Consider the following 26,658-nt stretch of genomic DNA (forward strand, 5'->3'; position numbering starts at 1 on the left):
GGGCAACAGCCTACCTATCACTGACTGCTAGCTCACACAAATGGTTTTCCCTACATCAAAAAGAAGCAATAGCACTGTTCAGATCTCCTTTCTAAATCAGATATTCAGTTCCTGTCTATGATTCACAAATGAGCTATCTTCCATTCCCTCCCTGTGTACATGAATTGGCCTTTGCTTTGCTCAACAGCGAATCCCTGTTGTTCTTCCTTTATCTGTAAGGGAGACCCTTTTCTGAAATGTACCACAAACAACCTTAGCAGCATTCGTCCTTCTCAATGACAGTGGGTGAAATAACATCTAACCTGATCACAGTCTCCTCCTAGTCCACTTGCTGTATTCTTCCATGACACCAAGGAAGAAAATTAGGGCCAGATGTATGAAGCCAGTTTGCATTTCTTAATTGTCCAAATCGCTATTTTGGCCCATTAAGAAATGGAAAATTGTTTTTTCTTATGTACAAAGCCCTTTAAGGAATCACAAATTGTGATTTCTACCTTTGTGATTCCCAGAATAGGAAATCGCAAATAGGGATCTCCTATTTGCGATTCCTATTCTGATGTACCATGCATTTCCTAAATGCAACTTGGGAATTTAGGAGATGCAATTACCATCGACTTGAAGTTGATTTTAAGCAAATGAAATTGAAAAAAAGCACCACAAAGTGTTTTTTTTTTTATTGCAATAGAGCACCCCTATTTTTGGGGTGCATCAAGGGGGCCTTTTGCTAATTGCCAGCCTGTGTTTTGCATTTCCTAAATAGTGATTTCCTAATAAGAAATCGCTATTAGGGAAAAGTAAAACTGGCCCACTGACTCAAATGCAATGGGATTTCTTAATAGTAATTTCCTAATAGCGATTCCTACTTTGTAGGAATCGCTCTTAGGAAAATCGGTATCTTTGTACATTGCAGTTTGCATTTCTTAAATAGCGATTTCTATGAAGTCGCTATTTAAGAAATGCAGAACTGCATTTTCGTATATCTGGCCCTAAGTTACTTACCTGTAACTGTAATTCTCCAGTATTGGTATCTTTTATAGATTCACATGCTTGAATTATTACCGGTCATTCAAGTGGGAGTCCCATGGTACCATAGTAAAGCAATGTACATCACATGGATAGGCCCCAATGGCAATAAGTCATTTTTTTTATAACTTACCTGTCTCCTTTTTTGTAAAAAGGACCAAACTACAAACGTTAGCAAATCAGACAATGGCACCCTACCAAGAGAGGCTGATTCCAGCATATTTTTGTGCCCCAGTGTACCAAAACAATATTAAGATACCAATGGGGAGCCTGTAAGGGGAGGAGGGCGGGTCGCATGCAAATCTATGAAGAATACCAATACTGAAGAACTACAGTTACAGGTAAGTAACTCATTTTCTTCTCCAGTATTGGATCTTTCATAGATTCACATTTGCTTCAGAATAGTTAGCAATAAACAGTAATAAACACCAATAGCATGATAACACAGCGGACGGTGGGAAAAAATATCAAAAGGCTCACCTTATTGGAACAGATGTTGCAACAACGCTTGTCCCACAGCCGCAACAGCCTTGTCAGCTGCATCCAGGCAATAATGTCTGACAAAGGTGAGCCTACTGGACCATGTTGCTGCACGGCAGTTGAAACAGCTCTGGTGGAATGTGCCCTGACTTTACCTTGCAATGGTCTTCCCGCTCGTCTGTGACAAAGCGGGACGCTCACTCACTCTTTTGGCTGATGTAAGTGCTACGAGAAGTGCTGTTTTCCTAGTGAGATATGTTAGTTCTGCTTTTTGAATGGGCTCAAAAGGGGGTTTTATAAGCTGTCCTAGCATAACATTGAGGAGCCATGATGGAGGAGGTCTCCTCGCTAGAGGAAATGTCCTGAATAGGCCCTTGAGGAGTTGTTTTATGATCCTGTTAGACCATAAAAAAGGTGAGTTACTAGAATGTCTAAATCTGGAAACTGTTGCCAGATGAACTCTGATGGTGGAATGGGTTAATCTGGATCTTGCCAAATGGAGTAGATATAGAAGAATTTGCTCCAGTGGTGATGTGAAAGGGTGAACCTTGGATTCCACACACCAAAAGCAAAAGCGCATCCACTTGAGTATGCATGTTCTGTAAGTGGTCCCTGCCTTTGCTTTTGCAAGGATTTCCTTGCAGTCTGAAGGAATATCTATCATGGCAACCTCATTGAATTCAGTAGCCCTGTCGATAAGTGTAGCGATGTTGGGTTGGAATGATGGACCCGGCTGTGGCTCATCATCAGCATTGTTGGTATGCTTTTCAGCTGAACGTGAGTTGTACTGACTGGAGAAGAAGTTCTGTGGACCAAAACTGTCTGGGCCACTTAGAAGCAATGAGGAGAACTCGCAAGGCTTTCTCTTCAGTTTCCTGAGAATCCTTAGGGTCAATAGGATCAGGGGAAAGTATACATTCCTGGCCATCTCATTGAAAACGCATTCTAACAAGATCCCTATGTGGATGCTGAGGTATGAAGGCCTTTCTAGTTATCCTTGTCACAAACAAGTCTAAGTTAGGCTTGCCCCAATGATGGAATAGTTTGCCCAGAATGTATCGGTTGAGCTCTCATTCATGGCAGGTGGGGTTGGTCCTGCTTAATGAGTCTACTAGGATACTGGATACTCCTGGCACATGTCCTCCTCTGAGTGTTATCTGGTGTCGAAGAGCCGAGTTCCAGATATCCTGCGCTTGATGAGATACTGCTGGTGGTCAAGTGCCTCCCTGCTTGTTCATGTAAAACATGCTGGTAGTATTGTCTGTACGAATTAGCACCGATGAGTGTGCTATCTTAGGGAGGAAAGATTTTAACACCAAGGCAATGGATTTTAGTTCTAGCAGATTTATGTGCATTTTGCTTGTTGGGGACCCCATTTCCTGCTGATTGTTAGGTCTTGTAGGTGAGAACCCCAATCTCCTAGGGGTGCATCCGTTGTTATGACATTTTCAGGAATTTTAGCCAGAAATGAGAAACCTTTGGATAGATTTGATGTCTGTGCCCAGCAAAGCAGGGCTTGGATCATTTTTGGTGTTATTTGAATGACATCATCAAATGATCCCTGGGCTTGCAGTCATTGTTTGTCTAATTCCTCTTGAAGTGGCCACAAGTGGAGACGGCAATTCAGAATGGGAGGAATGCAGGAGGAAAGCATCCGGGGGAGAGATTTGTCTATCTGGACAGAAACAGACTTTTCTGTGGACATGTTTTGTGGTAGTTGTGGATTTTTTGTCTGCCTGTCTTGCGAGGCAAAAGCCTTGTTGTGCACTGTATCTAGGAAGGCTCCCACAAATGTCAATGTTGTTGTTGGATTCAAATGTGATTTCTGGTTGCTGATTGGGAGACCTAGAGTGTTGAATAATGATAGGCAGATTGCTGTGTCCTGCGCCACTTGCCGTTGAGTGCGTGCCTTTATTAGCCAATCGTCTAAATATAAAAAGACTTGAATTCTGCATTCTCTGAGCTAGGATGCCACTGGAACTAACATCTTGGTGAAGATGTGCGGTGCTGAATTCAGTCTCAAAGGAAGTACTCTGAACTAAAAGTGGGTGCCAGCTGCCTTGAACAGCAGAACTTTGTGGTGTTTTGGGTGGATTAGGGCACGGAATTGGAGGTCTATGACCTCATGTGATCTCCTTGGTTGAGAAGAAGTACATCCTGAAGTGTTACCATGAGGAAAGATTGTTTCTTTAGAAATCTGTTTGATTTCCAGAGGTCTAATATAGGACGCCAATTTCCTGACTTTTTCCAGATAAGGAAGACGCTCGAGTAAAAACAGATGCCTTTCTGTGCTGTTGGAATTTCTTCTATTGCCCCTTTCTTTAGCACAGTTGATATTTGTGTCAGGAGCTGTTTTAGGTGAGGAGGGGGTGCTCCCTTTGACACAGTGTTTGGTGGCATTTTGATGAATTCTAGGATATGTCCCCAGACGAAGACATTGAGAACCCACTTTTGTTTTGTAATGCAGGACCATTATTGGAGATAATGTGAAAATCGTTCCCTAAGTTGTGTTGGTGATGGTGGAGGGGAAGCCAGCAGAGGTCACTCTTTCTGTTGGAATCCCTGCCTTGGGTAGGAAATGTTCCCCTTGTTGAGTGTTTATATGCCGGCACTGGTTGTTGTCTGTAATGTTGCTGTTGCTGTGAGTACTGTGCACTACACTTTGTTTGTACAGGCTGGTGTTGTTCTCTGTAGGGTTGATAACCTCCTCTAAAGGAGTAAGATCCTCTGCCCCTGGCTCCCTGAAAGGGCTGCTTTCTAAACTGGAGACAGGGACTTGGTTGCATCCGTGTCAGCTTTGATGGACTGTTCACGTGCCTGCCAAACAGCGATTCAACATCTTAAGGCATGTCCAATATTTTACTTTGAATTTCCAGGTGAAAAGAGGTGGATTTTAGCCTCCCCTGCCTACGGAGTAAAGCCGGCCCCATAAGCTGTCTGAATCATGTTGAGGAAACATTGGTGGCACAGTCTATGATTTCTGTGGAAAGTCTTTTTCTTTCTTGTAGAACTGTTTGTGCTTCCAGTTTGGCTTCTTCTGGCAAAAGGTCAATATATGGGGAAATATCTGATTACATTTGGCGGTCACAGTGACCTAATATTGCAAGAGAGCTTGCCACTCTAACTGTCGTGGCTGCCATGGAAGACAATCACTTCCCAATGTTGTTGAGCCTACAACTGCCCCTATCTGGAGGAGTGGAAATTGGAGTGAATAGATATTTAGAGTGGCGTGGGGCCACCAGGGATACAACTGAGCCCATAAGGGTTGGTCAATCACACATTGTGGAGAATCATCAGGGGTCTTGTACATTTTATCCAGTCTATGGTTGACTGCCGAGATTGTAGATGGAGTTTTCATGACTTTGAGGCCTTCCTGCCAAATAAAATCAATGACTGGAATTGCCCAAACAGATTTTTTGGTGGGCTCTTTAAAATTGTAAAGGAAACAGTCGACCTGTTTAGTGAGGAGTGGAATTTAAAGTATTTTTGAAGCACGCTCCATCAGGTTATGGAAACCACTGGTGTCCTCTGGGGTAGAACCTACAGGTGTTGGCACTGGAGGGGATGGAGTGGGGATGAGATAGGCATCCCACTCATTAGGAATTGATGCAGTGTCTCTGAGTTCCCCTTCTTCTCTTTCTTCATCCATGATTTGGGCCTCATCAGCAAGGGGTTCAGCTAGTGTAGAAGCTAACGTAGGTAGCGGAGTTACGGGTGTGGTGAAGAGTTGTGATGACCTCTGCAGCAGTGTGAGAACCTGAGGAGTTGACACTGATCTTGGTGTATCAGGGGTTGGAGTTGGGGTGTAGACTACGGAAATCTTTGCAAGTAGTTTTGGAGCATATTTTGCAAGTTGCTTACTAGTAACATAGGCATCTGGATAGATGGCTTTTGTTGTTCTTGGTCAATATGTGAATATTCCTCTTGGTAATGCTCAGAATGCTCCCCGGCAGTAGAGTAGCACTCTTCATAATATTGATTGTCATCCTCATGCTCTTCCTGTGGCCGTCTTTCTCAGACTCATCATCATCCAAGCGATGCACCGGAGGACAGGACAGCACTTTTCTTGTAGATATGGGATGGCAGAGTCACCCTTCTATGGATTAACTGCAAAATAAGAAATGCTGTTTTTGAGGACATCAGTCATCGTCAACAGTTCCCTCAGACGGTTCCCTCATCGACAGTCTCATCGTCGGTTCCCTCGTTCACGGTTGTGTTGTTGACAGTTGTGTTGTCGGTGCTTCCTTTGTCGACAGTAGTGTTGCCAAAGGTTCTCCTGTCGATGCTAGCACCGATGGTAGCCTTTTCGTCGACAGTTGCTTTGTGGACGAGTCTTCCCTTGTCATCAGTTCTACCATTTTTGGACTTGTAGAAAGGCTAAGCCAGGGGTGATGTTATCTTTGTCAGTGCCTTCGTCAACGCCTGCTTGAGGATTCTCATTGTTACGATTGTCATTGACAACAGCAGAGATGAGGTGATGATCATGGGGGGATGATGCTATCATCTACGAGACGGTTGTCGATGGCGCAGTAGTCGATGAGAATGAAGAATTGGTACTTGAAGTAGTAGTTTATTTGGTCGTGTAAGGTAAAAACTTGAGGCTCTTATGGAATAAGCTTCTTTAAGGGAACGTGTAGTAGGTTCTGAAAGAATCTTTTTTGAGGCATTGTTTTCCATTTTGTGATATAGATGGCTGCTCTTCATGACTCTTTATGTGCCCAGGAGTGGTATGGTGAGATTTCTTCAAAGACGTAGTAGGTGGATCTGAAGAAAGTTTATTAGTATACCTTTCCCTTTTTCGAGAGAGCACAGTCTTTGAAGAGTCATCACTGTCCTCTTCAGGCAACGGGCACTCCTTAGATTGTAATTTTTGTAGCCAAAATAATAGTCTACCTTCCCAGTCTTTCAATGTATATTGAGAAAAGGTGTGACAGATCTTACAGTCTCCCACCTTATGCCCTCGATGAAGGCAGTTTATACCTACCTTATGTGGGCCCTCAGAGGGAGTCTCTTGTTCTCACACGTGTAACAGGATCTAAATAATCCTTTATTGGTTGGTTGAGACATGATGGTTTCAGTCAGAATATCTGGATATAGTATTTACAGTAGTGTCCTGAAGAACTTTATTCGCAAGGATTGAGAAAATAAGTATTAAATTGAGAAGTGCTCAATGAGACTCCCTTCACACGAAGTGCAGTAGAAAAGTGCTATCCTCTGATTGGCTAAAGTTTGTAGTTTGGTCCTTTTTTTAAAAGGTGATAGGTAGGTTATAAAATCATTGGTTTATTGCCACTGGGCTATATTCTAAATATGTAGATTGCTTTACTATGGTACCATGGGACTCCTACTTCAACGACAGAAATGATTCAAGCATGTAAATCTTTGAAAGATCCAATACTGGAGAAGTTTGTCCTTACCCCTTGTACACTAGGGCCAGATGTATCAAAAGATTTTACCCAGTCTGTGTCTAAGGGAAAAAGCTTTCGTACATATGGCCCTAAGTTCCTAATGGATTTTATAAAGTTGCATTGTATCAGGATTTCTACATGCGTAACTGTTAGACCTGACAGCTTTAGGGTGGTTATCCCTCCATTTTTCTAACCCTGTTTTTGCTGGTTTTATGACTCTGTGCACTTTACCAATGCTCTCCAGTGCTAAAGTGCATATGCTCTCTCCCCTAAACGCTGTCACATTGGTTCTTACCCAATAGGCATATTTCATTTACCTGTAAGTCCCTAGTAAAGTGCACTACATGTGCCCAGGGCCTGCAAATTAAATGCTGCTAGTGGGCCTGCAGGAAAGTTTGTGCCACCCACATAATTAGCCCCTTAACCATGTCTCAGGGCTGCCGTTGCTAGGCCTGTGTGTACAGTTTCACTGCCACTCTGACTTGGCATTTAAAACTACTTGTCAAGCCTTAAACTCCCCCTTTTCTACGTATAGTCAACCCCTAAGGTAGGCCCTTTGAAAACCCATAGGGCATGGTGCTATGTAGGTAAACGACATGACATGTACTTATGTGTTTTACATGTCCTAGTAGTGAAAATCTCATAACTTTGTTTTCCACTACTGTGAGGCATGCTCATCTTATAGACTAGCATTAGAACTACTATCATATACTTTCAAGTGGTAGATTCTGATCTGGAATGAGTAGCCCTGTCATGTTTTGCCAGAATTGTAATAGAAAATCCTGCTTGCTGGTGAAGTTGGATTTATTATTACTATTTTAGAAATGCCACTTTTAGAAGGTGGGTATTTCTCTGCACTTACTGCCATCTGTGCCTTACAGCCCTGTCTCCAATCCACGTCTGGTCTGTGCTGGTTGACAGCTCCCCCAGACAGCCATAAACACAGGACAATCAGTCATATCTGCATACTGAATGTGCCTCCCTGGGCAGGAAGGATTTGGGGGCTATCTTTTACATTTCAAAGGCTAGTGGCCTGCCCTCCCACAAAGGACTGATAACCCCCCACAGGGATCCTGGCAGACAGGACTGGGCTGAAAGGGGAACTTGTGCACTTCAAAACCACTCTTTGATGTTTCTCCCACTCCAAAGGCATTTTGGGTATATAAACTGGGTTTCAGACCCCACCAAATTAGACACTTCTGCATTTGCACCTGAATTCTGTCAGAGGATATACCTGGCTGCCCAAAGAACTCATTTGGACTACTTTGCTGAGAAGGACTGCTGCCCTGCTTGTTGCCCTGCTGCCCTTTGATTGTACTGGAAAGACAGCCTTCCTCAAAAGTGCTCTTCGAGGGGTTGGATTTAGCTTGTTCTTGGTCTGAAGTCTCAGGGACAGCAAAGACTTCATCTACTAGCTCATTTCTAGTTTTCTGACTTCAATGACGCCAGGAACGACTTCAGCGATGCCAGCACCGACGCCGCAGCCTGCTCCCACTCCGTGAACATCGCTGCACGCAACGACCGCAACCTGCAACGCAAGTCTGACATTGCAGCGACACCGCTGACATCACACAGTATCATTGCGACACTGTGAAGTCGACACATCACTTCTTGACTGACTGGATCCATCTACCCCGCCGGGTCACAAGGAAGAAAATTAGTTACTTACCTGTAACTGTAGTTCTCCAGTATTGGAATCTTTCATGGATTCACATGCTTGAATCATTCCCCGTCGTTGAGATGGGAGCCCCCGGTACAAATAACAAGTAGTGTTGAAATATATTAACAAAAGGGCCCTAGGCCTCTTCAATTTAACAGTCTAGCGGAGTCATTTTAGGAGAAGGACCAAACTTGAGCATCCACCAATCAGACAACACCACCCTCTAGAATGAATCCTCCTGAGTGAAGCTCCAGCACCTCAGATTTTCCAAGCACAAGTGCGCTGAAGAAAGGAAAAGAGAGAGAGAGATAGAGGTGAAAGTGAGCTTCTCCGGGGAGGTGGGTGGGTCGCATGTGAATCTATGAAAGATTCCAATACTGGAGAACTACAGTTACAGGTAAGTAACTAATTTTCTAACTCCAGTATTGGAACTTTCATAGATTCACATGCTTGAATCAGAATGCATCAAGGAATATTTCAAACAAAATACCGTATGTCAATACCATCGTCGCTTCTCTTCACTTTTCTCTATTCTGCCTTTTTTTTTTTTTTTTTACATGAAAAGCTTTAACTCTCTAGCCGAACATAATGAGACATAAACAATGTGCATACCTGATCTAGGATGGAGGAATGAAAGAGATGGCTCACCTTCACCTGAAGAGGATCATGAGGACTGCTTGGCCCACTGCTATCTCCCCCCATGAGATAGTGATTCCAAGCAGTAATGCTTTGTAAATGAATGACAGCTCTTCCATGTTGCTGCTCTGCAAATGTCTTGCAGGGAAACCCCGGCAAACAGCACTGCTGAGGAAGAAAGTGCCCTCGTAGAATGAGCGTGTACTGATGAATGCAGAGGTTTACCCGCTGCTTGATGGCAGAATCGAATGGCTGAGGTGATCCATCTGGATATACTCTGCTTGGAGAGTGGTTGGCCTCGTCTAGGTGCACTGTACGCTACGAACAATTGATTAGAGCGTTGAAAGGACTTAGGTGGTCATTCTAACCCTGGCGGTAAAAACCGCCAGGGCGAATGACCGCGGTAGCACCGCCAACAGGCTGGCGGTGCACCGCTGGGCATTCTGACTGCGGCGGTTCAGCCGCGGGCAGAAACGGAAAGTCGCGGTGTACCGCCGACTTTCCGCTGCCCTTGAGAATCCTCCATGGCGGCGGAGCGTGCTCCGCCGCCATGGGGATTCTGACACCCCCTACCGCAGTCCTGTTCCTGGTGGGTCTCCCGCCAGGAACAGGATGGCGGTAGGGGGTGCCGCGGGGCCCCTGGGGGCCCCTGCAGTGCCCATGCCAATGGCATGGGCACTGTAGGGGGGCCCCTGTAAGCGGGCCCCAAAAGGAATTTCAGTGTCTGCTTTGCAGACACTGAAATTCGCGACCGGTGCTACTGCACCCGTCGCACTCCAGCAACTCCGCCGGCTCCATTCGGAGCCGGCTTCATTGTTGCTGGGTCTTTCCCGCTGTGCTGGCGGGCGGCCTTTTGGCGGTCGCCCGCCAGCACAGCGGGAAAGCCAGAATGGCCGCCGCGGTCTTGTGACCGCAGTGCGGTCATTTGGCGGTAACCGCATGGCGGGCGGCGACCGCCGCCCGCCGCGGTTAGAATCAGGGCCTTAGTTCTGTCCAAGTAGAATTGAACACATCTCTTAATGTCTAAGGAGTGTAATGCTCTTTCCGCAGGAGTAGAAGGATATAGAAAAAAGGTTTTGAAAACTAAGGGCTTGTTGATGTGGAAGTCCGAAGGGACCTTCAGGATTAAATGCGGGTTTGTGCACAGCAGTAGTCTGTCTTGTTTAATCTGTAAGAACGGCTCTTGTATAGCGAGGGCTTGCACCTCACTGACACGTCTGGCTGATGTGAGAGCCACCAATAAAGCAACCTTACAAGAAAGGAATTTCAGAGAAGCACGATGAATCGGTTCAAATGGATGCTTCATCAACTCTGCTAAAACAATATTCAGGTTCCACGAGGGAGGAGGAGGTCTGAATGGAGGAAAGACCCTGAACAGTCCTTTCAAAAACCGTTTGATTAAACAAGAGGAATACAGCGAGGGTGAAGAATCTGAGCACCTGTATGATGCTATTGCCACCAGATGTACCTTAATGGAGGAATGTGCCAGGCCTGCTTGCGCTAAGTTCAATAAGTACGGCAATATTTGTTCCAGTGGTGAAGATAGTGGGTCAATTTGCCGCTGATGACACCAGACACAAAATCGTTTCCATTTGCAAGAGTAAGTCTTATTAGTGCTATCTGCTCTAGCTCTGGACAAAATTTCCCTACATTCCTGTGGGATATTCAGATGTGCAAACTCCCTTTGCCCAGGAGCCATGCTGACAATCGCATCGACTGAGGATCTGGGTGCGATACTTGTCCTTTGTTCATTGTTAGTAATTGTGGAGACAGTTTCAGTGGAATGTGAGGCTTGATTGATAGAAGAAGCTCTGCAAACCAGTGTTGACGAGGCCAGTACGGAGCTATCAATATCAGGGTGCATGGCTCTGCCTTCATCTTCGTGAGGACTCTTGGGATCAATGGAATTGGAGGAAAGGCGTAAGCAAAGATGTCTTACCAAACTATGGAAAACGCATTCCCCCAAGATCCCTTTTGATGATACCAGCTTGCGAAGTACTGGCATTTAGCGTTCCATTTGTTGGCAAACAGGTCTATTGTTGGCATTCCCCACTGGGAAAAGATGTAGTCCACTATGGACTGGTCCAGTTCCCACTCGTGGCAGCTCGATCTTTGCCTGCTGAGCGAGTCCGCTATCTTGTTCTCTATCCCCGGCAAATGTACAGCTGTGAGTGTGATGCCTTGCTGCGAGGCCCAATTCCAAATTCTTTGGGCTTCCTTGGAGAGGGTGAGAGATCTTGTGCCTGCTTATTTGTTGAGGTAATGCATCGTAGTGGTGTTGTCTGTTCTTATTACTACGTCTGATCCTGCTATTTTCGGGAGAAAAGCCTGCAAAGCGAGATACACTGCTCTGAGCTCTAGCAGATTGATGTGCATCACTCTCAACTCTAGTGGCCACTTGCCACTTACTTGAAGTAACTCCGTAGTGATGGTCCACAGAACTGGACGATGTAAAAAGGAAAGGCCGATGGACAGATGATGCTTTTGAGACCACCATGTCACGGCTTTTGCTATTGCTGGGGTTATGTCTATTCGATCTTCGAAGCTCCCCGAAACCTGGAGCCATTGACGGTTGAGTTGCTCCTGTAACAGACGCATTTTTTGTCTACAGAGAGGAACCAGAGGTATGCATGATGACATCATGCCCAACAGGGATTTGAACAGGCGGACAGAAACGCAGCTTCTTCCCTGTATTGACTTTGCTAGTGTCAGTAACTTTTGTTGCCTCTCTACTGTAGTACACGCCATGGTGGATTGCGTGTCCAGGTTTGCCCCTAAAAAGGTGATACTGCGTGCTGGCAGAGGTTTGGACTTCTCTCAGTTGATGGTGAGGCCTAAACTGCTTAGTAAGGAAACGCACCTTGTTGATCTGCGCGCTGCTGCGTAGGTGCTTGCTTTTATCAGCCAATCGTCAAGATATGGAAAAATTTGGTGTTTCCTCTCCTGAGGAAGGCTGCGAATGGCACTAGGCATTTGGTGAATATCCTGGGAGCTGATTTTAGGCCAAAGGGGAGGACACGAAATTGAAAATGGCTTCCGGCTACCATGAATCTAAGATATTGTCTGTGGGCAGGGTGGATGGGAATGTGGAAATATGCGTCTTTTAGGTCTAGTGTAGACATGAAATCTCCCTGGTTGAGACGCAGGAGGACATCCTGCAGGCTGATCATACGTAACAATTGCTTTTTTAAGTAGATGTTTAGTTCCGGTAGGTCGAGGATCGGCCTCCAATCTTTTCACTTCTTGCGAATGATAAAGAACCTGGAATAAAACCCTCTTCCTCGCTGTGGCTGAGGTACCTTCTCTATGGCTCCTTTGAGGAGCATCTTGTTGATCTCCCTCTTGAGTTGTTCTGGGTACCTTGAAGGAGTCCTACGAGGAGGATTGGAGGGAGGCAGTTGGGTAAATTCCAGAGTGTGGCCGTGTTTTACTAGTTGAAGGACCCACTTGTCTGATGTGATGACTTGCCATTGCTTGAGGAAGAGGGATATCCTTCTGCCTAGAACCAGAGGAGGATAGTTGGGTGTAGCCGGCACCTCGGATATATCAGGCTCTACGAGCCGAGTCTTTAGCAGGGCGAGTTGAGCGTCCCCTATTGCCAGGTCTACCATAAGCTGCTTGCGGTGGCTGCCTTTGTGGGTAATACTAACGGAACTGTTGAGAAGAGGAAGGATAGGTGGAATATCTATACTGCTGATATCCTCCTCTATATGAAGGTTGGCCACGTCCTCTAGTTCGAAAGGAAGGCTTTCGAAACTGGAGAGTCCCTAATGATCTTGCCGTATAAGTGTCAGATTTTATAGATTGTAAAGCCTCGTCAATATGTTTACCGCATAACGCCTGGCCATCGAAAGGTAAATCTTATTCTGCACCTCAGGCCGGAATGATGTAGCCTTTAGCCAACCTTGTCTCCTAAAAACAGCTGCACCAGCGAGCTGTCGAAATGCAGTCGTGGCTATGTCCATTGCACAGTCTATGAGTTCCGCTGACATGCGCTGACCTTCTTGCAACGTCTTTTTTGCCTCTGATCTTCCGTCCTCTGGCAACAGGTCAATATGTGGGGTGATGTCTGCCCATAGCTGTCTGTCAAACCTGGCTAACATCGCTACTGAGTTAGCAGCTCTTATCACTAGGCTAGCAATCGAGGAAAACCTCTTCCCAATGTTGTCTAGTCGTCTACCCTCTTTGTCTGGGGGTGCAGAAATCGGAGCAGACGGATTCTTGGACTTCCTCTGTGCCGCCTGAGCCACCACTGAGTCCGGATGAGGATGACCAATTAGGCATGCCGGTGCATCGTCTGGTGCCTTGTATTTTTTGTCCAAACGAGGCAGCACTGCTGTGACAGTAGCAGGATAGTGCATCACTTTTAGGCCATCTTCCCATAAGTAACTGACCAGCAGAATAAAGAACACAGATTTTTGAAACGGCTCTTTAAAATCATAAAGAAAACAATCTGTCTGCTTTGATGGCATTGGCAAAGAGAAAAGCTTAGCTGCTCTTTCAAGGAGATTATGAAATCCTCCATTGTCATCTGGTGGGGACTCCACCTTTGAATGGGAAGGAGAAGGAGGAGCAGGAATGATGTATTCATCCCACTCGGAATGAGTGTCAAGGAGCTCCCCTTCTTTGTGATCACCTTCTGACATGTCAGTGTCCTGAGGTAGAGTCATATCCGGCGTAGCCACATTTGTTAGAGGTAAAGAAACCGGTCTCTGACGTGGAGTGGTAACCCCAGAGACGGGCGATGGAGGAGGTTGCTCCCCTTGAGGAGGAAAACGTCTGCTGTAATCAGGCAGCATTGCTCTGAGGTCAGACAGTAAGGAGGATGGAATGTACGCCCCTTCTTGATATTGTTGGTCTACTCCATAACATTCGTCCTGATATTTGACGTTTAATTGCGATAGGCTATGAGCTGTCCCAAATGGTACCTCGTCGTCCGAGTCTTCATCTCCCTCTAACAAATGCACTGGAATGAGAGAGGTCACCTTACTAGGTGAGGTGTGCTTTGGGGGTAAGTTTTTCTTTTGTTTTATGATGTTTTTCCCTCGTCAACGATGTCGTCGACGGTGTCTGCGACGACGACGTAGACGGCGCATACATAATCTTCGTCGACGGTGTTTTCGTTGATGACGAACGCATGGAGATTTTGATCGATGACAGCCTTACCGAAGAGTCTACCGTCGACGAGGCCGTGGACGATGGTAAAGCCAATACCGTCATAACCGCCGTCAAAGATCATGAGGTGTAGACGTTCGTTGACGATGAGGTAGTCGGAACTGTCGTCGACGGTGGAAAGGTGCAAGTCGTCGTTGGCGTTGAAAAAACACTCACCGACGGTCTCGTCGACGATGAGTCCGTCGTCGACGGGGCCTTTTTTGTAGAAGTAGAGGAAGGTCTCTTGAAAGGCACAGATGGAGGTACAGAGGATGACTTTTTATGCCTCTCAGAACTACTGGCATGACCTCTCTCCCCTTTTCTGGAAGATTTTTGAGGTGAAGTAGATGGGTTGTGGCCCATGTAAGACCCTGAAGCAGTCTTTTTGTGGGCTTTTCTTGATTGTTGGGAGGTTGCTTGTGTCTGATCTCGCCCTTTTTGATGACTTTTTAGATATTGAAGAGTCATCGCTATCAAAGTTGAAGACTGGATTCTCTCTGTATTTAAGTTTTTGCAGCCAAATCAATAATCTGCCTTCTCTATCCTTAAGAGTCTTAGAGGAAAAGGTACGACGAACCTTACAGTCCTTGACTGAGTGGTCTGGATAGAGGCAGTATATGCAATCCTGATAAGGGTCTTCAGAATGTAGTCTCTTCTTACCACAAGTCTTGCAATTTCTGAATAAACCTTCTTCTTTTTATCAGACATGTTGAAGGTGTTATTCCAATCAGTTCAGAGAAGTTTTTCTCAGAGAAAAATATGTTGAAGCTAATCCAAAAGGTGTGAATAAAGAGCAGAGCTCTGAGGAGACTCCCTAGCACGATGTGCAGTAGAAAATCTGAGGTGCTGGAGCTTCTCTCAGGAGGATTGTAGAGGGTTGTGTCGTCTGATTGGTGGATTCTCAAGTTTGGTCCTTTTCCTAAAATGACTCTGATAGACTGTTAAATTGAAGAGGCCTAGGGCCCTTTTGTTAATATATTTCAACACTACTTGTGTAATTTGTACAGGGGGCTCCCATCTCGACGACGGGGAATGATTCAAGCATGTGAATCTATGAAAGTTCCAATACTGGAGTAACTGAAGCATCATCACAGATGCCGCACCACCTCCCTCTGCAACCGGACGGAACTGACACCTTGCCTCCCCTGCCTCGCAGTACGGAAACATCGCCTCATCTCCCCGGACACCGTAAGGGACTGACGCCGCACCGGCCACAGCGACGCCTTACCTCCACGACTCAGTGCAACGCCTTTGTTTCTTCATGTTCAAAGGTACTGTACCTGGTGGTCCGTGTGACTCCGTGACCGGCGCCTGTGGAGTCAGACTATTGGGAACGACTCTGTCGACAACGTTGTGATCGCCCCAGTTGGAGCTTTTCTTTGTTTCTAAGCGCTCTAGTAGGATTTAATCTTTGAAAATTCATACCTTCACTTCTGAACATTGGATTTTCATTGTTTTGACCTTATCTTATTCACATCAATATTATCTGTTTTTCTAAACCTGTATGGTGTTTTCACTGTGTTACTATATGATTTATTGCACAAATACTTTACACATTGCCTTCTACGTTAAGCCTGACTGCTCAGTGCCAAGCTACCAGAGGGTGGGCACCGGATAATTTGGATTGTGCTATGACTTACCTTGACTAGGATTGTGGCCCCTACTTGGACAAGGATGTATACTTATGCCAACAAGAGACCCCAATTTTTAACAGTAACCATATACAAACACTTGGTGACCAGGACAAGCAGGTAGTCAAGGTCTCCTGCATGTCAACCAGCATGAGGAAATGACAAGTGGCAAACCACTATGTCTTAGTATTCTCCTGAGTGATGGAGTAAATCATATAAGCATTGGGCCTTTCAGTGAGTTTTCATTATATCACACTTGCAGCAAAGTAGAGTTTAAATTTCAATAACCAAAGGTCTTGCTTTCAGTCCATTAATTACCATTTGATTAACAGAGGATGAGTAACCTATCCCTTTGTGTGTTCTCTAAGCCTGCCCTTGCTGCAGCATCGATCTTCATTTTCATGTGTTGAAGATGTGGTCCAGAAAAAAACAGTGTTTTACCGTAATGCTTTGCAGCCTTATCCACAGCCTCACTGTTATGTTTGTCCTGTAATCCATATAATTCCCAAACTGGAAAGATCTCTGAGATACCTACCTCAGGATCTTGCAACTTTCCCTCTTCTTAGAGTTAAATGTAGACCCTCTTTTTTCATCGTTTTTTTTTACCTCAGGCTTGACACCTTCCACACCATGAACTTACATAATGCCTGTCCCATATTGTCGAGCCCTCGTGATCGCAGGTTACTAGCAATCAATATACCTCATGACATCAAGTTCAATAATTCCTTGGCCACAATATCGTCACCACTACATCACAGACAATACCGTAGTAAAGGTAAGAAATATAAACAAGGTAACATTAAGCGTTACTTAATTAAAAAGACAAGGAATAGGTAACAATTAAATAAACTAAAATGAGTGCTGCTGCTCCGCCCCATGCAGACAATAAATATGCCACAATGTATGGGTGGCAATGCAGTGCCCAACAATTTACTGTTTCTCGACATACTGACATACATCTGTTGTAATCAATGATGGATGCTCGTAGGTTATAAAAGAAATAGGTTTATTAGCTTAGTTTTAGGTTACAGATGAAGCCTCACCAGGAGCAGCATCCTGCCGCTCAGCCCTTCTCACTCCAACTGTCGACCCATCCAAGCACAAACACTGTCAACATTCCAACCATACAATGACCTCACTCACTGGCTGGGCAGCAGGGAACATTAGGGTAGTGGGGAGAATGCATAAGATAGAAAGAGACCACAACAACATGGTATGTAATTAGTGCTGTTTTAAATACAATGGGTCACAAAACTCACACTACAAGATATATGCTTGCCATTATTTTAGTTACACTCTTCCATACCTCTATGCATCGGGTCAGCATACTTTGGCTGTTACAGTTGCGCAAAAGGGTTCCACTCCATGAAGAGGCTCGTAGCTGGGGTCAAAACACCCAATGTTTGGCTACTGCTCTTAGCATGAATGTTGACTATGGACTATTAGTATTCTACAGGTGGGATTTTGACAATGGCTCAGTCATGGGTAGATTAAGTAGAATGATGCCCGTTTTTGCTAAATAAAACCTAGTAGTTGCACTAACATGTCAACTTACACACCTTGGCTAAATATTCATACTAAGAGGTAGTAAAACTATCATCTTCCTATATCACTTGCAAATACTTTAGTTAACCCTTGATCAGTTCTCCGGTGGGTTTTGACCAATGAGCACACATACCATGCTATCCTAAGTGTTCAAAAGCACAATGCTGCTGGTGACCAAAAGGGGATCTATTAAATCTATTCTCCTGTATGGGCTTGATGGCTAAGAGCTCCTGCTCACCTAACAGTGAGTCTTACCTCGATTTGAGTAAGGGCCTCAGTCAAGTCCCAGTAAGACTTGTGGATCGCTTCAGCATCTTGCAGACGATTTCCCCGTAAATGGGTCAACTCCAGGAGCTGCTCCCAAGAATTCCTAAAGCAAGAACAGGTAAGGGGAAAAGAAACAAAAAATGATACACAAGCATGAAGATAGACGAAACAGATAAAGATAATGTTACAAATGAAAGATAGTGTGCTCCAGAATGAGTGACAATTCAATCTGAATGTTTGATTCGATGCATTCTGCAAAAGAGGGGCACCACTGCAGGAGTGTGATGGGGGTATTTATTCTACACATATTGGACAAACCTATGTAATACAACCTGAAAGAATTAGGCAATTCACACACACATTTCTGTCAAGTTAACATACTACCATTTCATTATACTCCGCGAGGAAATGTTACCGATGGCACTATTTTTGACAATTTCTGAAAGCCAATAAGTGCGTTTTTAAAAATTGCTACTCCTGGCCTTATTCAGAGTCCCGTGGCAACACCGATTGAGGTGTAATCTTGAGTTGGTGGATTACATGGGCAAAACACTGCAAGCTTCTATGTTTTAAAGTTTAGTGTGGGGAAAATGCGTGGGATTACTGTATTGTCACCCCATCCCGATGTTCTTAAAGGTAGTAAATACCGCACCCTGTGATATTTACAGGATGTGATATTACCCTCACAATTAGCAGGGCATTCAGTAGAACTCTTATTCAGCTGGTGGCATTCACAAAACCCCTGTCAGAAAACCTGAAGATTACTTCTGCAAGTTATTTCCTCTGTTTCTAGCAGATTTTCAAAGGTCTGTAATTCACATACATCCCAGGAATCGTGGTTACAAATGTATGCCAGTTATAAATTTTCACAAGTACTGCTCCTTCCCCTTGAGCATATATGCAGGTCACGGTTACCAAATGTTTTTGGGCTACTTGGTGAAGCTTAGGTGCGCAAAAAGTGCATTGCAGATGACTCTAAATGCAACTTCCTAGGTCACTCAACCTAAATATGTGCAATTTCCTGTTCATTTGCTAAATCTCAGTTCGACGTAATTGGGGAACAGTGTAGAGGAAAGATATTCAAAATTTGGACTTGCTCACTATTAAGAGTTATTTTTCAGCAACGTAAGCAACACCGCATTACATGCTATTTTCTCAACCAAAACATGTTACTCGACCTGAGGAAGCTTTTTTTCTGGCGTGCACCCTCAATATTGAATCCACAGTATTGAGGCATGCAAATATCGAGGACAAAATATTGAACCCAAAATATCGAAATGTTATGTAATGAAAATGTCACTTACCCAGTGTACATCTGTTCGTGGCATCAGTCGCAGTAGATTCGCATGTTCTGCAATAGCTCGCCATCTGGTGTTGGGCCGGAGTGTTACAAGTTGTTTTTCTTCGAAGAAGTCTTTCGAGTCACGGGACCGAGTGACTCCTCCTTTTGTCTCCATTGCGCATGGGCGTCGACTCCATCCTCGATTGTTTTTCCCCGCAGAGGGTGAGGTAGGAGTTGAATTGTAGTAATAGTGCCCATGCAATGGAGTGACTAAGTATGCACTTATTTAAGGTTGAGATGATACATATATAAATAATTGAAGGTAACTTCCAAACTGCTACAGGCTCCCGGGGAGGCGGGTGGGCACATGCGAATCTACTGCGACTGATGCCACGAACAGATGTACACTGGGTAAGTGACATTTTCAGTTCGATGGCATCTGTCGCTGTAGATACGCATGTTCTGCAATAGACTAGTAAGCAGTTATTTCCCCAAAAGCGGTGGATCAGCCTGTAGGAGTGGAAGTAGTCTGAAATAATGTCCTTAATACAGCTTGACCTACTGTGGCTTGTTGTGCGGATAACACGTCTACACAGTAGTGCTTGGTGAATGTGTGAGGCGTAGACCATGTGGCTGCCTTACATATTTCTTGCATTGGGATGTTTCCTAGAAAGGCCATGGTAGCACCTTTCTTTCTGGTTGAGTGTGCCCTTGGTGTAATGGGCAGCTGTCGTTTAGCTTTAAGGTAGCAGATTTGGATGCATTTAACTATCCATCTGGCTATACCTTGTTTTGAAATTGGGTTTCCTGCATGAGGTTTTTGAAATGCAATAAAGAGTTGTTTAGTCTTTCTGATGTTCTTTGTTCTGTCAATGTAATACATTAATGCTCTTTTGACATCTAATGTATGTAGTGCCCTTTCAGCTACGGTATCTGGCTGTGGAAAGAACACCGGAAGTTCCACTGTTTGATTTAGATGGAACGGTGAAATAACCTTTGGCAAAAATTTAGGATTGGTCCTTAGGACGACTTTATTTTTGTGTAGTTGTATAAAAGGTTCCTGTATAGTAAACGCCTGAATCTCGCTTACTCTTCTTAGGGAAGTAATGGCGATGAGAAATGCCACCTTCCAGGTTAGGAACTGTATGTCGCAGGAGTGCATGGGTTCAAAAGGTGGACCCATAAGTCTAGTTAGGACGACATTTAGGTTCCATGAAGGAACAGGTAGTGTTCTTGGTGGTATAATTCTCCTAAGGCCCTCCATGAATGCTTTAATGACTGGTATTTTATATAGGGAAGTTGAATAGGTAGTCTGCAGGTATGCAGATATTGCTGCAAGGTGAATCTTAATGGAAGAGAAAGCTAGGTTAGATTTTTGTAAGTGAAGCAAGTAACCCACTACATGTTCTGGAGTTGTGTGTAATGGTTGTATTTGATTAATATGGCAGTAGCAAACAAACCTCTTCCATTTACTTGCATAGCAGTGCCTGGTGGATGGCCTTCTTGCTTGTTTTATGACTTCCATACATTCTTGGGTAAGTTGTAAGTGCCCGAATTCTAGGATTTCAGGAGCCAGATTGCTAGATTCAGCGATGCTGGATCTGGGTGTCTGATCTTTTGGTTGTGCTGTGTCAACAGATCTGGCCTGTTGGGCAATTTGATGCAGGGTACCACTGATAGGTCTAGCAGCGTTGTGTACTAGGGTTGCCTTGCCCAAGTTGGTGCTATCAATATGAGTTTGAGTTTGCTTTGACTGAGTTTGTTTACCAGGTAAGGAAGGAGAGGGAGAGGAGGAAAAGCGTAAGCAAATATCCCTGACCAGTTCATCCATAGGGCATTGCCTTGGGATTGTTTGTGTGGGTATCTGGATGCGAAGTTTTGGCATTTTGCGTTCTCCCTTGTCGCAAACAAGTCTATTTGAGGTGTTCCCCAGAGTTTGAAATAAGTGTTCAGTATTTGGGGGTGAATTTCCCATTCGTGGACCTGTTGGTGATCTCGAGAGAGATTGTCTGCGAGTTGATTTTGTATCCCTGGTATAAACTGTGCAATTAGGCGAATTTGGTTGTGAATTGCCCAATGCCAATTTTTTTGTGCTAACATGCTTAACTGCGTGGAGTGCGTCCCTCCCTGCTTGTTTAGATAATACATTGTTGTCATGTTGTCTGTTTTGACGAGAATGTATTTGTGAACTATTATTGGTTGGAAAGCTTTTAGTGCTTGAAAAACTGCAAGAAGTTCTAGGTGATTGATATGCAGTTTTGTTTGATGTACGTTCCATTGTCCTTGTATGCTGTGTTGATCGAGGTGTGCTCCCCACCCTGTCATGGAAGCATCTGTTGTTATTACGTATTGTGGCACTGGGTCTTGAAAAGGCCGCCCCTTGTTTAAATTTATGTTGTTCCACCACAGAAGCGAGAGGTAAGTTTGGCGGTCTATTAACACCAGATCTAGAAGGTGACCCTGTGCTTGAGACCACTGTGATGCTAGGCATTGTTGTAAGGGCCTCATGTGCAGTCTTGCGTTTGGGACAATGGCTATGCATGATGACATCATGCCTAGGAGTTGTAATACCATCTTTGCTTGTATCTTTTGTGTTGGATACATGCGTTGTATGATGGTGTTGAAATTTTGAATTCTTTGTGGACTTGGAGTGGCTACTCCTTTTGATGTGTCTATTATGGCTCTTAGGTATTGTTGTACCTTGCGTGGCCGAATCTTGGATTTTGTGAAATTGACGGTGAACCCTAGTTTGAAGAGGGTTTGTATGATATGATTTGTGTGATTTGAGCACTCTATTAACGAATGGGCCTTGATTAGCCAGTCGTCTAGATATGGGAACACATGTATTTGCTGCCTTCTGATGTGTGCAGCGACTACCGCTAGACATTTGGTAAAGACTCTTGGTGCGGTTGTTAATCCGAAAGGCAGTACCTTGAATTGGTAATGTATTCCTTTGAATACAAACCTTAGGTATTTCCTGTGCGATGGGTGAATTGGTATATGGAAATAAGCATCCTTGAGGTCTAAAGTTGCCATGTAGTCGTGCAGCTTTAGCAATGGCAATACTTCTTGTAGTGTGACCATGTGGAAGTGGTCTGATTTGATGAAAGTGTTGACTACTCTGAGGTCTAGGATTGGTCTCAGTGTTTTGTCCTTCTTTGGTATCAGAAAGTACAGTGAGTAAACTCCTGTGTTTATTTGTGTGTTTGGCACTAATTCGATTGCATTCTTTTGCAATAGTGCCTGCACTTCTATCTCTAGGAGATTGGAATGGTGTGTTGTTAAATTTTGTGCTTTTGGTGGTATGTTTGGAGGGAACTGTAGAAATTCTATGCAGTAACCATGTTGGATAATTGCTAGAACCCAAGTGTCTGTAGTGATTTTCTCCCATGCTCTGTAATAATGACCTATTCGTCCCCCCACTGGTGTTGTGTGGAGGGGGTGAGTGACATGTGAGTCACTGTTTAGTAGTAGGGGTTTTGGGGCTTTGGAATCTTCCTCTATTTCTAGGGAATTGCCCTCCTCTATATTGTCCCCGAAAACCTCCTCTATACTGTCCTTGGTAACTGGACGGTGTGGCTTGTGAGGTGCTGGCTTGTGTGCTTTGACCCCGAAACCCCCCTCGAAAGGGCGTTTTACGGAATGAGCTGTAATTCCCTCTGCTCTGCGGGGAGTAGAGTGCGCCCATGGCTTTGGCAGTGTCCGTATCTTTTTTGAGTTTCTCAATCGCTGTGTCCACTTCTGGACCGAACAGTTCTTTTTCATTAAAAGGCATATTGAGAACTGCTTGTTGAATCTCTGGTTTAAATCCAGACGTTCGGAGCCATGCATGCCTTCTGATAGTTACAGATGTATTAATTGTCCGTGCAGCTGTATCTGCAGCGTCCATGGAGGAGCGGATCTGGTTGTTGGAGATGGCCTGTCCCTCCTCAACCACTTGTTTTGCCCTATTTTGGAAGTCTTTGGGCAGATGTTCAATGAGATGTTGCATCTCGTCCCAGTGGGCTCTGTCATAGCGCGCAAGTAGTGCCTGGGAGTTCGCGATGCGCCACTGGTTTGCAGCTTGTGCTGCGACTCTTTTACCAGCTGCATCAAACTTGCGGCTTTCTTTATCTGGGGGTGGTGCATCTCCAGATGTGTGAGAGTTGGCCCTTTTCCTAGCTGCTCCTACAACAACAGAGTCTGGTGGCAGCTGTGTTGTGATGAAAGCCGGGTCTGTAGGAGGCGGCTTATACTTTTTTTCCACCCTTGGTGTGATTGCCCTACTTTTGACCGGGTCCTTAAATATGTCTTTTGCGTGCCGGAGCATACCAGGGAGCATAGGCAGGCTTTGGTAGGAGCTGTGGGTGGAGGAGAGTGTGTTGAACAGGAAATCATCCTCGACCTGTTCTGAGTGGAGGCTTACGTTGTGAAATTGTGCTGCTCTAGCCACCACCTCAGAGTACGCGGTGCTGTCTTCTGGTGGAGATGGTTTTGTAGGGTATGCCTCTGGGCTGTTATCTGACACTGGGGCGTCGTATAGGTCCCATGCGTCCTGGTCTTGGTCACCCTGGCTCATGGTGGTGTGAGCTGGGGAGTGTGATGGCGTTTGTGCTGGTGAAACGTTAATCACGGGCGGAGGAGAGGGTGGTGGTGTAACTCTTTTCACCACTTTTGGTTGTGGTGCTTGTTCCGTTTGGAACTCCAACCTTCTCTTTCTCCTAATGGGGGGAAGGGTGCTTATTTTTCCTGTCCCCTGCTGAATGAAGATACGCTTTTGCGTATGGTCCGCATCGGTTGCTTGTAGCTCTTCCTCAAACCTATGCTTCTGCATTTGGGAGGTTAGCGAGTGCTCTTCTGTATAAGAGCCTGAAGCTGGGTCGCTTGCAGTTTGTTTCGGCGTCGAAACTGTGTCTGCGTGTTTTTTCGGCTCCGAGGTGACTTTTTTCCTTTTCGGGGCCGAAACCTCTCGGCGTCGATCTGTTTCGGTGCCGCTGTCTCGGCGTCGAGCCGTGTCCACACCGGCATCTCGGTGTCGAGGCTTGTCTCCAGCACTTTCTCGGTCCCGAGAAGGCTGCGTGCCGGTGTCTCGACCGGAGTCGGACGATCTCGGCACTGTTTGGGCCTTTTTCGGTGCCGACGGTCGGTCACCGATTTTATGGGTTGAGCCATGGCCTGGTGGCAGTGGCGTCCCCTGGGCCTTGTAAATGTTTCTTTGTGTGGTTTTCGACGTCTTACTCACGGTTTGTGTATCGTCGAATCCTTCGGAGTCTGAGTCTTGGATCGAGAAGGTACCTTCCTCTTCCTGTTCCTCGAACTCCCGTCGGGCTGTCGGTGCGGACGCCATTTGAAGTCTTCTGGCTCGACGGTCTCGGAGTGTTTTTCGGGACCGGAACGCACGACAGGCCTCGCAGGTGTCTTCGCTGTGCTCAGGTGACAGGCACAGGTTGCAGACCAAGTGTTGGTCTGTGTAGGGGTATTTATTGTGGCATTTGGGGCAGAAACGGAACGGGGTCCGTTCCATCGGCGTTCTTCAGCACGCGGTCGGGCCGACCAGGCCCCGACGGAGGATCGAAAAATTACCCCGAAGGGCACCGGAGCTCTTCGATCTTCGATGCGGTGTTGAATGTAAGTATGCCGATCCCGAACGCAACAATACCGACGAAAATCTTCCGAAATTAACTATTTTTTCTGTTCCGAAACTCGGAGCGACAGGAACACGTCCGAACCCGATGGCGGAAAAAAAACAATCGAGGATGGAGTCGACGCCCATGCGCAATGGAGACAAAAGGAGGAGTCACTCGGTCCCGTGACTCGAAAGACTTCTTCGAAGAAAAACAACTTGTAACACTCCGGCCCAACACCAGATGGCGAGCTATTGCAGAACATGCGTATCTACAGCGACAGATGCCATCGAACGTATAGATTTTCTATATCTAACTCCACATACATGTACCTTGGTGAAATATACATCTTCAGGGTATGCAGATGTGACGTTGAGAATAGTAAGTCTAAACTTCCCTACAGTGACTGACTTTTCAATATTTTAGTCCGGCAAAATTTATGTCCATGATATGCCGGTTTGTTGACATTCTTGGCCCCGATATTCAGTACTACAACTAATTTTTCCGGCCTTAATGGACAGTCATATTTTTTCAGTTCCACTATACTCTCATGGTTTGGAAGCACCTGTCCTTAAAGGAAACTTCTGATCTCTGAACCTTAAAAAAAGTACTCTGAAAAATAGGATATTTTTTTTGTAGAACTTTAGGCTGCGCAAGCTTGGATGAATCATAAAAATATATTCTAAGTATTGCTGGACAATCTTTGTAAGGACATCAGAGAACTTGCAGAAGATGTATTTATATAAATTAGCTATCTTCAATGTGCTTCTTCGATTATTGCTACCTCTACAGTGTGACCCCCATCACCGGGGAGGGTGAGAAACTGGAAATGCTGAAATTAGCATATACTAAACTTGCAGTGCGTGCTCGAAGTAGCCCACGGACTTACAGCTTGACAGCCTAGTTTACAGTAAACAGGCTCAAATCACCACTCACTGGCTGAGTGTACAGTACGTCTGGACATTAGCAAGAGTCCAAGGGCGAGCGAGCATTACACGGCCTGATGATGCTTGTTAAGCTGAGGCGGTCTGACATCCGACCTTCTTTGAAAATCGACCTTTTTCCATGAGCAGTTCAAAATAAACTCTCCGAGAGAGGAGGGGGTAGAAAAGAGAGAGCGAGAGAAAGAGGGAGAAATAGAGAGGAAAGGGAGAGATGAGAGACGGAAAGAGAGATAAAGGAAGCATGAGAGACAAAATGAAAAAGAGTGATAGAAAGTTAGATAAAGAGAGAGGGGGCGACGAGAGAGTGAGAAATTGATAAGGTGAGATGGAGAGAGAGAAAGTGAGCGAGTAAGAATGAGGAGAGAGATATAGAGAGGGAGGCACGGATATAGAGAGCGAGAACGGGGAAAGGTGATGGGAAGGGAAAGTGGAAGATGGAGAAAGAGAGAGAGGGGTGTGTCAGTGAGGGAGCAAATGGGCAATGGAGGCAGATGTAGAGTGAGAGAAAGAAGGGTTGAGAGGGAGGGAGATGAAGAGTTGGAGGGGGCACACAGGGAAGGACATGAAGCGGGAGACAGAGAAAGGGAGAGAAAAAACGAGAGGGAAAGAGATTGGTGGTGCAGAAGAACATGGAGAGCGAAAGAGTTAGAGAGGCAATATCTGTGTGAATGTGCCGAATGAGCTCAAGAGAATTACTTAGAGTGAGAGGGCGCTGATGCGGGAAACAATAGCTATTGCATGCGCTGTGTACGAGTGAATGATGCCTTCTAAACTCTAAAAACACACTTTTGTATGGGTACTGGCAGGAATCTTAGTTTATCTGCAGCTGTATTCACAGAGGATTAGTGTCCTGGAAAAGAAGTGTGGCGAAACCGTCTCGAAATTAACGAGATCTCTTTTCACTAACCCAGCCCTGGCTTGAAGCCAAGGAGGCTAGGCCGCTAATCCCACAGAGTGACTCGGGGAAACTTGAGCCGTTCCAAGGGGCTTGCGGCCCACCCATCCCTCCGGACAGCTTGTCTATG

The 26,658-nt window shown here is 45.3% G+C and overlaps 1 protein-coding gene across 1 annotated transcript in view; it reads right to left on the reverse strand.

The window, feature by feature from the left end:
* The window catches only part of SPTBN5 (spectrin beta, non-erythrocytic 5), a 1,780,873-nt gene that overhangs the window by 929,980 nt on the left and 824,235 nt on the right, over positions 1 to 26,658 (reverse strand). The window contains exon 32 of the mRNA XM_069208774.1: positions 17,793 to 17,907. Within this exon, the coding sequence (XP_069064875.1) occupies positions 17,793 to 17,907 (115 nt within the window). The remainder of the gene's footprint in view (positions 1 to 17,792; positions 17,908 to 26,658) is intronic.

The sequence above is a fragment of the Pleurodeles waltl genome, chromosome 9 (genome assembly GCF_031143425.1).
Source record: "Pleurodeles waltl isolate 20211129_DDA chromosome 9, aPleWal1.hap1.20221129, whole genome shotgun sequence".
NCBI lineage: Eukaryota > Metazoa > Chordata > Amphibia > Caudata > Salamandridae > Pleurodeles > Pleurodeles waltl.